The 13,112-nt window shown below is 40.5% G+C and overlaps 1 protein-coding gene across 1 annotated transcript; it reads right to left on the bottom strand.

The window, feature by feature from the left end:
* Positions 1 to 8,191: 8,191 nt before the first annotated feature.
* gdnfb (glial cell derived neurotrophic factor b) lies at positions 8,192 to 8,767 on the bottom strand. Its single transcript, XM_030060703.1, has 2 exons — positions 8,694 to 8,767; positions 8,192 to 8,606 (listed from the first exon to the last, which is right to left on the bottom strand). Exons 1-2 carry the CDS (start codon positions 8,765 to 8,767, stop codon positions 8,192 to 8,194), a joined length of 489 nt encoding a protein of 162 aa, XP_029916563.1.
* Positions 8,768 to 13,112: the final 4,345 nt, after the last annotated feature.

The following is a 13,112-nucleotide window of genomic DNA, read 5'->3' as shown; positions in this document are numbered from 1 at the left end:
AGGTAGGCATCGATGCACACACACACGCCCACACACACACACAATAGCACTGCCCCACAAGATCTACTTTCATCTGACTCATTTGAGATAAACTTTACGTCCCAGAAAGCCTTGACCGCCAGGTTAAAACCAAAAGTTGACCAGGCCCATGATGAAGTATCGAATTTAACCAATAAACAAGTTTCAGTACAGGGGCAGATTTTTTACACAAATGACCCAATGACCCTCTGCTAGGTGAACCCATCCAGATCAAAACTCACATAAAACTTTGATAATCAATTTGATAGGTAAAAATGCCACTGAGCCTGTACAGCAACAAGTTTTATGAGATAGAAAGTAAGTATACATTTGGGATTTTGAAGTTTTCCTCTCACTTTGACATATGAATTCACCCTGATCAAATGATAAGGGTCAAAGAGGAATTGCGTGACTGTGTGTGTGTTTGTGTGTGTACATGCAAGCCAACGAGAGAGAGAGAAAGAGAGAAGCAGTTTTCTGTTTTCCATGTTTTCTGCGTACTGTGTGTGTATGTGTGTGTATGTGTGTGTGGCCGGGTCATTCAGGATCGCACACGTTTCAAACAGGCCGTCACATCATCTTAGCAGTGACCTCTGTGCTCGATGTAGTGTGTCAGAGTGGAGTGGACAGCTTCCACTCCATCAGGGCTACTGTCTGTCTGCAAGCTATTACTTGTGATCGTACACTAACAGCACAGACAGAGGCGGATGGAAAAGCCCGTCATAAACCTGCCTTGCTTTCACGCTCTCTTCGGCTTCGGCTGCATTCATTCAGAAAGAAGTTTACGCTCAAAAAGTCCCAAGACCAGCGCTGGCATGGCAGAGCAGCAAAATCTGAGGGAGGATCACTATTTTTACATCACTGCTGGGCAAAGCATAGCTATTCCTATTTTATTAGATAATTAGAAAATAATAGGTTCTTAAAGTTTGCAATGTTGCGTTTACTTTTTGTTGAGAAGAACTGATTAGTTTCATGCGCACCTGCCAACATTAATATAGACTGAAATTAGACATTTTTGCAGTGGAAAGGCTGTGAGTTTCCACATAGACACCTGCATGAATACATGAGTCATGTGCCACAGGTGTGAGGTAGGAGCAGATAAAACGTTACACAACGACACACTCTCAAGTTTCACCTGAATATTTAACCATGTGGACCCTGAGCTCACACCTCACAGAAATGAACATGGGGATGATAGAGTTACAGTCACACCCCTCTCCGCTCCCTACCTCAACATAAGCAGGCAAGAAGTGGGTGGAACAGGTTTATCAGTTATGTTTTATATTCATACAAATGCAGTACCCATGGTGGAAATAGCACTAGAAATTGCTATTTAAGTAAAAGTAATTAAGTAGAGGTAAAGCAAAATAGCTCGCTTAAACTCTGAGTAAAAGTTAGTTAATAACTTTTTAGATATAATAACTTTGTAAGATACAATCTTTCCCATGCATGTCTAAAAGGATGTTAATGTATTTATTATTTTTTTTATTATTGTAAATTTGGAAATGACAAAAAGTGCACCAACAAAAGTAAATCAAGATTGTTCTTCTTGTCTTTGCTGAGTGACTGACAGCTCCATGTTGTGACAGTTTCTGATGGTCCAGCTTCTCATAGAGTGCCTACAACATCTATACTCTGTAATGCATGGGATTTAAAATGAGTAAATGTTAGTTACTTCCTCACCTAGCAAATGTCTGCCTGATAGCAATAATCCACTCTAAAATTATAGGCATATGCATATTGGTTGTTTGTGTCTTCCTTCTGTCTCACCCACATTAACAGAAGTTACCAATATTTAGATGCATTAAGTATATCAAAAATTGTGAAGTGTCAACAGCATACTTATAATTTGTGAGCTGCAGAAACATTGTCTCCAAGTTTCCTTTCCTTTTAAAGTATTTAACCACTAACACTAGCACTGTCCTGTAAACCATGCCATCTTTAAAAAGTTGATATCAATGGAAAATTCAAAACAATTTTCTCAACAAGTTGACTTTGTTTAAACAGAGGGTTTAATGGAGTTGTTGAGAAAGTGTGAAGCCGAATGTTCTCTCTTTTATGGTTTTGACCTGACGGTGACAGCATGAGAGCCTGCTTGTGCTCAGAGAACAGAGAACATATTGGCCGCTGGCTGAATAATAGTATACTCCATCTGTAGTTCACTATAGTGATGACTGATAACACGTGTTCATGTGAGTGTGTGTGGTAATAGTGATGAGTGAGGAGCCTGTGGCTGGTGGTCCAGACTAGAGGTCTGGCAGCGGGCCAGCTGATGATGATGATGATCAGTCTGCATACAGTGTGGTTGCAGCTCCATGTTAATCCCCTTTGCCTCTGCTTTGTGTTGCAGCCAGTCCAACGACAGTACAGTAGTGTTTCTGAATCTCTGTCTCTGAGCGCAGAGTGGGTCACAGGCCTGTTTCTGGTGGGCTCCTAAATGACAAGAATACGAGTGTGTTTCTTCTCTTCAGGCTTGTCATTAGAGCAAAGCCAATCTCCTGGGTCCTGAACTGAAAAAAAAAAAGTTTTTATTGTCCAGTGTGTGGCAGTAATCTTTCGCAATGAAACCTTGTATTGTATTAGTTTAGACCACAGGTTTCAAACATTTTAAAACACATATGATTTATTTTTCTCTTTTTTGTTATGATCAGGAACACTCTTTGGATCCCAAGCTACATTTTTTTTTTTTTAAGAAAACAGAGTAGCGATAGCAGCGGCTTCTGTCTTGTGTTGTTGTAACTCTATTTGAACTGGTAGCTCTATTGTTTCTTTTCATCTATGATGTCTGGCAATTATGTCTGTCCTCACTTTCCTGCGGTTGTGTTGACTCCTCATACAGCCTGAGTCACACTGAGAGGTTCCACAGTGGGACAAAGAGGTTGCTGTGGTTTGTCAGATCTCTCACGACAACCCACACCATGTTTGATATAAATCTGATTACATTTAGGTTATCATTTGTGTCTTTTCTCACGCTGGCTGGCACAATAGTGGGAGATGGTCTCTGCCCATAATTGCTTCATCTTGTAAACACGCTGGCAAAAGTGGTCACCAGTTTGAGTTGAATGATGAGAATTTGAACTGTGGTGCAGAACGTCTTGTAATGTAAGTCTTGGAATCTTTTTGAAACCAGAACTTCAAACTGGAAAGTGTGCGCTGTTAACCCGAAAGGTTATCCTGTAATGGCAAGATCAGTTGTTCGGCCTGGAAATCATGGAGAATCATGTTTTCTGTTGAGGGTGGAGGGGCTTTGAGTCCTCAGATACTCCAGTGGAGTTGCTCAGTGGTTCACAGCAATGCTTTAACACTTGTTTTAAGACTTGTAAAAAGGCTAGTATGGAAATTTTACTTCCTGAATTCACTTTTTAATTTTCATTTAAAGGAATACTCCAGTGTTCTGGGCTAAATACCCTTTTTCTGACTAACCCAGAGTGAGACAAGATGTTCAACAACATTTTCACTTCTGTCCATTTTCACTTCTGTCCATCCAGTGGTTCAGTTCCATCATTTAACTTCTCCTGAAACAAGTCTTGTTTTTTGAGAGAAAAAAAATCCAAGGCCTCTGTTTCAAATGCACGATACATTGTGTAAATAAGATCACTTCACAGTTACTGTAAGGTTTATTTTTTTCACTTTGATGAAGCTAGGCTAATGACTCCTATAGACTTCAAGGCTTTATGCTAAGCTAACACGAAACGCTGAACCGCTGGGTGCACAGAGGTGAAAATGGTACAAAACATCTTGTCGCAGTCTGGGTAAGTCTGAAAAACAGGATTTTTGCCCAAAACCTTCAAGATGTTTTACTTCAAATTAATTCTTTTCCTGTGACTGATTTATATAAAATATCACATCTGCAAAGGAGTGTGGAGATGTTTAGAGCCGAAGCCAGCTTGCGCCGTTTGGCCAGTATTTAGCAGCTGTCGCAACACCATCCCCAGCCTCCCCGGCACACACTTGTGTTGTATTACACTCCTCTGTCCAGCTCAGTGTCTTGCTGTGGAATCCTACCCTTCATTACAAGCTCCCCTGACACCTTGAACAAAAGAGCAGAGACTCATCTGACTAATGACACCAACTTCTGGTCGTCAAATGGCTCTAATGGCTTCCTCTGTCATCCGCAGCCAAAGCAGCGGATGACAGAGAATGACTTGTTGTATGTCATTGTTTTCCACAGCAGGGCCAATTATTGCATGTCACTGTCACACGTAACCCCAAAAAAAAGCTCAGAAAAGCAGACACTAGACTATAGAATAGCACAAATAGAAACGCTGGTTTTGCCAAGCCGCATTATGGATGCCATGTTGAAAAAAATAAATAGAGCTTTTAGGGGTTCTTGACTCTAGCCTTTTTGATACAGTGGGATTACTTTATCTTTGGTTTGGAAGCTAAAAGATTAAAATTGAGTAATGGCGATGGAAAATGTGGCCTCACTCTGTGTCTACTCCTATCTCAGTAACTAAAAATAACTGAGCTGTGAACTTATTTGAAATTTAAGTTCCTTTTCATATACAAACATAGTGCTGAGGTGAATTACCGTTTTATTATCGCGTTTCTGCCACTCAGAAATATTCGCTGCAGATACGTACCAGTTTCCTGCACAACATTACCATGGCAACGTGCACTCTAAATATCAGAGCTCCGAGCACAGAGACGTTAACATCTCTGTTTTCAGGCTACTTAGAGTAGAACTGCAGAGCTAAACATGGCTACCAATGAAATCCCACTTGTCAAACTGTATTAATCAATGCCCTGCTGCACGATGGGAGTATTATCTCTGGTTACGAAAATTCTCATGTGGAATCGCAGAATGTTGTTTATAGAGAAAATGAGTTACATGAAGAGCGACAAAGACTTGGCTGGCCCAGTTTGGCCCTGCAGTTGATAAACCAGGCTGTACTGAGTCATAGTCCAGAAGACAGACAGAGGAAGGGGCGTGTAATGTGAGAAAGAGGAGGGATTGGGTATCGACCGCACACCAGTTTAACAAGATGTATCTTTTCTTCTCATGTTCTCCAACACCTACATCATTGTCTTCTCATCTCTGGATACTATCTATCCTTTAATCATGTTGTGTTATGTTTTCCCCCGAGTTTTTTTCCTCTCAACCCACATATACGTTGGCTCTTCACTTTGTGACTCACTCTGCTGTTTTGGAATGAGAAAAAGAAATCTCCATAAGGCGTCATGTCCTGGAAATTTCATCTGCTTTCCCACTCCAGCAGCTTATCTTCCTTATATTCCCCATCTATCAATTTCTATCTTTAAACTCGGTGTTATGAATGAGAAAGTAAGACTGAAAAACAGGGATCGTTTCCTCCCTCCATCCCCTTTTCATTCATTACAATGCTGTCCCTCTCATTTGATAACATCAGATTGTGTCCAACCTTTCATCTGTTCTTTTCGTTCTGTTTTTCATCAAACGCTGTGATGAACTGACATTTACTCCTGACAGACGCTGCCATTTAATCTTGTCAAACAAAAAACGAGAAAGGAACAAACTGACTGTTTGCTGATGCAAATCAGTTTCTGGTGTGCTGAGCAGGGCCGTGTGGAGAGCGCAGAATCAGCTGACACTTTGGCCTTTAATGTCAAGCCAGTTTGGTTTCTGAGCTCCTGGGCAGCCCGTCCCATGACAGCAGTGTCAGCCCTCCCATCAGCTTATTGTTACTGAGGTCTATAGCAAACTCACGGGTTAGTTTGTGGCAATTATCATTATTTTACAATTACAATTTGGGTCCCCTCTTGATAATTTGCTTGTTATCTTTTCCCCGTGTTTTTGAAAGAAATCTAGTCAATTTCTTCAACTTTCAAAAGTTTAAATAGCTTCTTACAGGCATCTGAGCATAGCCTAAAAACAAATAAATAAATGAAATAAGATGTAATCGGGATTAACAGAGCAATAGGGGTTAACTATGTAGTGACTGGACTGACCATAACAATTTACAGGTGGAATCAAGTGCAGGGGGCAGAGGGAGACAGGCTCCAGCAGTGAGGGGGACATGCCTGCCCCCTCCCCTGTGTCTGCTGCTCCCCCGATCACAGCTGAGCCTCCTGTTGGGACAGATTCAGTGAAACACTCATGATGGGAGACCAGCAGATAGATTGCACTTGATAAGATAGTCATGCAGCCAAATCCTCAGCCCTGTAACATTTCGATCAGGTGGCAGGTGAGCGGTTGTGCCTGTCTGATGGTGTGATGTCCTGCAGATTTATAATGCGTATAATTATTACCATTATTTAAAGTACATCATTCACTCAGCCATGGATGCTGATTGAGGCACAAAATAATGTAAGATCACACCCTGTTGTAAATGAGCTATACAAGACCCAAACATTGCGGAAGAATGCATTTATTAATAATTCAATAAAACAATTTTAAAATGAATATTGTATAAAAATAAAATTGTAAATCATATTTCGGAGCAAGAAAATTTTGTTTCAGTAACAGATTAATGTGAGAAGACATTTTGTGGGAAGTGAATAATCACTAAATAGTCTTTAGCCCTGTTTAATGTTGAAAATAAACTTTTTTTTTTCTTTTGCAAATATTTTCCTTACTGTATTCTTCAGAGAAATCACTGGAACACCTGTTTGCACACAACAAAAACAATACAGTCAGCTGACACTAAAACTGCAGAAGAACCTGAAGGACCTGTAAACTAAGATACTGAGGGAACAGACACGTATAAAGGAGAGGTTTAACTTAAGGTCAGTTTTGATCTATAAAAGATGATGTTAAAATGTAAACCTCTCTCGCCCTTACTACCTTTGTGAGGACAATACCACACAAACTCATATCTTCAATTTGAACCTTTGGCACGCTTCAAGATGTCACATTACAGTAATAAATAGCATTTTTTTCATTTTAGAAAAACAAAATAAATAACTATAATAAGTTAATAAAGACAAGATTTCATAAATACATTTTATATGTGTATAAAGTTTGCCATGTAACATATTAGCTATACAGTCAACAGGCGGAGTCCACTGACTCTGCTGCGAGCTCAGTCCTTTGGGTTGGACGGATGTGAAAGGTAAAAGTCACATGTTGGATTTGAAGGTTTTACTGATCTGAGGCTTAGGGGGTCTTAATCAAAGCCTGGACCCTGACAGGCCCAGCGGCAAGAAGACAAAAAAGTCTAACACTTGATGATAACCAACATTAATAAACAGTAAATTGTTAGTTAATAAAACTTCAGTTAATAGTTATTTTGCAGTTAACAAACACTGACAAGATAATTAATATGATTACTTATTACATAATAAACTATTTATGAACAGTTTATTGTTACACACATTATAACATTTTATATACCATATTAAATAATTGTTAGTGATTACCAAATAATTTGTAAACCTTTAAGAAATCATTTGGTAAACATCTACAAACATAACATAGACACATAGACCAGACATTTTATAACAGTTTGTTAATGATTAATAACTGTTTTATAAACCATCTATGAACATTGTTTTTTTATAATAGTCAGAATGCCTATTATACATTTGCAAAGTAATTCTAATACCTTGTTAAATGGTTAATAAATACTTTGCAAACCATCTATAAATGTTATTCGGGTGGCTATTATAAAATTGCAACTACTACTTATAATAATTAGTTTAATGATTATAGCCACAATCAGTGTTTCTGGGGTTCAAGTCGACGCAGACGCTAGAAGCTGAAAGCTTCAGCAGCTTAATTAAGTTTAAAGATGCCATGCACAGTATTTATGAATCATCAACTATTATAAACACCAGTTGCAACTTTATAATAGCCAACTAAACAATGTTTATATATGGTTTACAAACCAGTTATTACCCATTACCCACCAAAATGTTGTAAAATATCTGGTCCATCTGTCTATGTAATGTTTGTAGGTGTTTAACAAATCATTTCTTAAAGGTTTACAAATCATAAGGCAATCATTAACAATTACTCATTACAGTGTATAAAAGTTATACTGTGTGAAACAATAAACTGTTACTAAATAGTTCACTATGTAGTAAACATTATTAATTATCATGTCACTGTTTGTTAACTGTAAAACAACTATTAACTAAGATATAATTAACTATCAATTTACCATTTATTAATAATGGTTATGACAAAGTGTTAGCCAAAAAATATACTTCTGAGCAGGACTGAAAACAAAATTGTGGACATCAGCTCCACTTTCTACACACATCCACACTTCCTGGCTGAGTGCTTCCTCACGGTGTGGTAGATGAGGTTGTCATCCAGGAAGGAGAGGTCATCGTCAAACGCTATTGGCCGACAGCAAGCATGAGGGGGCGTGTCTTTGGGAAGAAGTTTCCTGCTGTGAGCGAGACTGTAGAGGATTTTGTCGTAGTTAGTCTCGGACTTCCTGCAAGGCCCAGAGCAGTACCTGAATATCATCTCCTCGCTGGACTGGTAGCCCAGACCCAGGTCGGACACGTTGAGGTGGATCTGTTTCAGCATGCAGCCCTGTCCTCGTCCGCCTCCCGCACCTCCTCCCCCTCCTCTCACCCTGCTCCCTCTCTCTTCTCCTCTAGCTCCTCCTCTTCCTCTTCCACCTCTCCGCTGGCTTGCTCCTTTCTTCCTCTCCCTCCTGTGACGAGTCCTGGAGCTCAGGTTGAGGTTAGAGGGCGAGGCGGTGGAGGAGGAGGTAGATGAGGACGGGGTGGAGGAGGAGGACCGTCGTATTCTGCTGATGGTCACTTTGATGAAGTCCACCACGTCTTCGAGCTGGTTTGGGAGGAGCTCCTGCATGGTATCTGTGAGAAATTAGCAGAGATGGCACTCTGATAAAGGATTTTGTGCAGCACATCTTGTATTGCTGTTCAGCATATCATTGGTCATTAAAAAGGATTTTGTGTCCTAAACTACACGTGCAGATGTGAAAAAGGCATGGCTTGTTTTAATATTTGGAGAGTGCTTCCATCTTAAATCACCCAGCTGAGTTACAGTTTAATCCCTTTTTAATTTATGCACCAGATGGTTTTATTAAGAAAGTAAATGTTGGGACTAGATGCTCCCTGTATTTCCCCACAGTGCTCTGTCAAAAATTAGTAACAGTGAATGTTGATGACTGGGTGTTTTGCTCTGTGAGATCAAGAAAGTAATAGCATCAAACCAGAAAGCAAACTCTGAGTGCTTAGTCCATGTCAAACATTGCAAAAATGTCTATTTTAATGAGTGGCTATGTCTAATCTCATTTTATTACATCTTATTATTGGTATAATTCTTAAAATAAATTTAAAAATCTGCCAATGCAATTCCACTGAATCCTACTGTGGTTTCACTTGTTTGAGAAATTTCTGGAGACAAGTCCTTGTGTTCTGAATCTCACACCTCTCACACCTCATGGTAGGGAAAAGGACAACTGATCCCAGAGCATTCTTGAAATACGTTTCATTAGGCTAGTGGTCCCCAAATTGACTCCTGGAACCGCAAACAGTGTCCTCGGAGGGTCCCAGCAAAACTAGGTTTAATGTAATTAACAATGATAATGACTTTTTTTTCTTTCACCTCTCTACCCACTAAAGATAAGCAAAGCCTATATAATCAACATAATATTCGAAGATAGGGACCTTTGGGACAAAGTCCTATCAGACGGGGTCCATGGGTGTAATGCGCATCTATTTGGGGTCCTGAACCTGAAAAAGTTTGGGAGCCCTGAACGAGGCAGCTGCAGGCAAATGGAAACATCTCTCTTCCCTTTTCACCTGAAAACCATGAGATCGATCAAGCAGCCTACTGTACAGATGAAACCAGAGGGTCTTACATTTTTCTCCTCCGGTCGACGTCCCCTCCCAGCCGCCGGTGTCTGTGGAAGTGATTGACAGTCGAATCTGAACCGGCGGGACCTCGAGGGGGCTCTCCGCGGCGCGCGCTCTTCTCGTCGTGGACATGGACCGCCGTAGGTTTCGGAGCAGGGGGCTGGCGTGCACGGCGCTCAGCAGGATCAAACAAGTGGTCAGGCTATCCCATAACTTCATTGTCCACTTCAGTCCGACAGAATGACATGGCGCAATGCAAAATCAACAGGTATCATCTGGCTTAGAGATCAACCACACTGCGCAAACATCCTACATTTGCAGAGGAAAGGTGGGGCGCACGCATCACCCTGGGATCCTCCACCAGACAGTCCTCAGTGCACGAAGGTGAGTTACTCCCAAGAAAAATGAACGTAAATTTGCCTGCACGCTGCAGAGCACGCTATGTGAATCACATGAGAGTTGACAAATCTTTCAAACATGAAGCGTGGCGCAACAGCCGAGTGTCTGGAGACCAAACACAGAAGGGCAACATGCAGAAGCCAGACTTCCGTCTGAAGTTTGTGTCCAAACTGTGACGGCTCGGATGACGCGTGAAGACAAAAATGTTACTCCAAATTTAGAGTCCCTCACTAGGTTTTCATCCAGCACACATGGTTTCTGTTGTCAAGTGAATGATGGTAGTCGCCTCTCCAGTACATCTCCCCCCTCCAGCAATGCTTGCTGCTGAGCTGTGAATGGGGAAGAGGTAGGTTTATAAGGAGAGATGGGGAGTGGTAGTGACGTCTCATGGTCCATCCTTTTGCCTTGTTCCTGTCACCACCACACCACCGTTATGGAAATATTAGAGACAGCCTCCCCTCTATTGCTAAAGAAGGAACCACAACTACATGAAGAGTTGGAGTCTAAATGCTTGATTGAACTTGAGGTCTGAAGTTGGTGAGGCGAGAGGAGCTGTGTTATGAAATGGGCTCAGTCTGTGTACTCATATGGCACAGAAGGGGAGGACGGCTGGGGCCACAGTTTCACACTTTTCCACTAACAATCCACCAGAATCCTCATCTTGCTTTTCGCCTCTGGTTGATATTGGATGAAAAACGTGTTTCCAATCAGCCCGTCAAAACAGACTGAATAGATTGAGTTGCTGCTTACAATCACAATGTGCTTGAAATCACCCAGAGCTTCTGCCAGCTAGTCCCTCTGTTTCTCCTCTTTATGTTTGATGAGCAAATGACATTTGATATCACAGGGTGCTTGAGCACATATCCATTACTGTCACTGGGTGGTGGTGTTTGACTTGGTGAATTCTGCTAATAATTTAAGATCTCATTCTCTTCCCACCACCTGCGCTGATCAGTAGGTCTGAGACAAACTTGATATATTTAGATGTACTTATGGTTTAACACTTTGCGTAATCTGAGGTGTGTAAAAGAGAAAAGATCATTTTATATGATTTGTTTTGGAATGAGTCTTTCCCTTTCCAATTTACTAAGGCCACATTCCACATGTACTGTTGGCTTAAAAAAAAGTGCAAATAAGAACATTGTGTGAACATATTGAGTTTTTATTGAATTCAATGGAACTGCCTCTTACAATTTGTAAAATGATTTGATAATTTGTGTCAAGAAATCTTTTCATTTTTTTTAGGGCTTAATAATGCATTTTTTCAGCGCAAAATCACATTCTGTAACAACTAAGGCTGCATTGATGAAAATCTGTATAACGTCACATATAAGGTATTCTGTTAATGGAGCCAGTTGAATAAAAAGAAATTAATACATTGTGCCCTGCCTTTGGAAACTGGGTTAGTAAAACAACTATAGCAAATCTCATTTCCCTTCTCCACAACTCCAAAAGATAATTAATTGGACTATTTCAGTGGAAGAATGTGGATAAGACAATACTATACAGACAATACTCAATACCGAGGAGGTAATTGGCATGGATCTGAGTGAGGGATCTGTGTTTTATCTATTGAGGCTTTACCACCCAGGGAAAATACAAGAGTAAATGTGATCAGTGGAGTCTGTATGCATGCGTGTCAAGTGTTCCCATGCCAGGAGTAGTTAAATGTTGTTTATTTCCCTTTAGTCTACACAGTAACGCTGTGGTGCTGTATAACTGCACCCACCCAGCTGTAAAGCTTTAAGACTGTGTGTTCAGAGTAACATGGACCTGCAAGATGAGTCGAGATAATGTAAACCACATTATCGTGATGTTTGATTCAAAGTCCAGGCAGAAAAAAAAAACAAGACAAAAAGCAAAGACTACATTGTTACTGCAGTCATCATTATGCTATAAATCAGGACTGAAAAAACAGATCAGTGCACGGTTTTATGACAGTCTCCAACATGACAAGAGCAGCAGCATGTTTTCAGATGGCAAAAATAAATTTCTCAGTGTGTCTCCTGTAAAACAAAAAATGATTTAGAGGAAATATCGGGGCTGGATGTGAAAAATGAGAGCTACAGTTAAACAGAAAAGTCATCTTTCAACATATATAATAGGGTCTCATCTGTAAAACTGTTCTGATTTTGACAACCAAGAGCTTCAGTTACCAACTTTATAGAATAAATGCTGGGAACGACGAGGCTCTCTGGATTCCTGCAATTTTGCATATACTTTGTGCTATTCATTGTTGTGAGAGACCAGGTGTCCCATTTTCTAAAACAGTGGACAAATTCTCTGCTCAGTGTTATTTTGCAACAATTATTGTGGATATAATGCACAGCTGCACTGGTTTACGCAAACTTTTCACAATAAAAATGTTTGTAAGAAGAAGAGAAGAGCTGCAGAGCTGAGACAGTTTCCCCCAGTGAATGCGAGCCTTGAACTTGACAGTATTTAATAAGAACACAGAAGTGCACATGTAAACAGATACATGCACTGTATGGCCATGAAGACTTGGGCTGTGGTGGTTTTCTTTTTGTTTTGTTTTGTTTTCTTTCTATTGGGTGCATATGCGAGCCATATTGTAATCACTGCAGTGTTATCCTGGTCATGTGAAATCCATTCAAGCAGCCCAAAATACCATTAACTATAAAGTTGTACAGAATTACAGCTGTCTACTGATTATGTTTGCACCAGTTAGCCTACTAGTCATACAGAAGGAGGCATCCCTTTCCATTTAGTCATGCACTTAACTGTATGGAAATACCTCATCCTCAAGCAATTACACCCTTTCCAAGCAGCAACTACACAAAACAGATGGTCATTTCCTGTCTTGCGAGGAACGAAGGTTAATCTGGGGCTGATCTGCAATTGAATCTGGCAGCCATTTTGGGGCTCAGTTTGACTCACATGTAAAGGGCTAATTGCATGGGTCATTTCAGCCCTCA

Source organism: Myripristis murdjan, chromosome 9 (assembly GCF_902150065.1).
Source record: "Myripristis murdjan chromosome 9, fMyrMur1.1, whole genome shotgun sequence".
Lineage (NCBI taxonomy): Eukaryota > Metazoa > Chordata > Actinopteri > Holocentriformes > Holocentridae > Myripristis > Myripristis murdjan.
The sequence above is the reverse complement of the archived record's forward strand: the minus strand, read 5'-3'. Positions and strand labels throughout refer to the sequence as shown.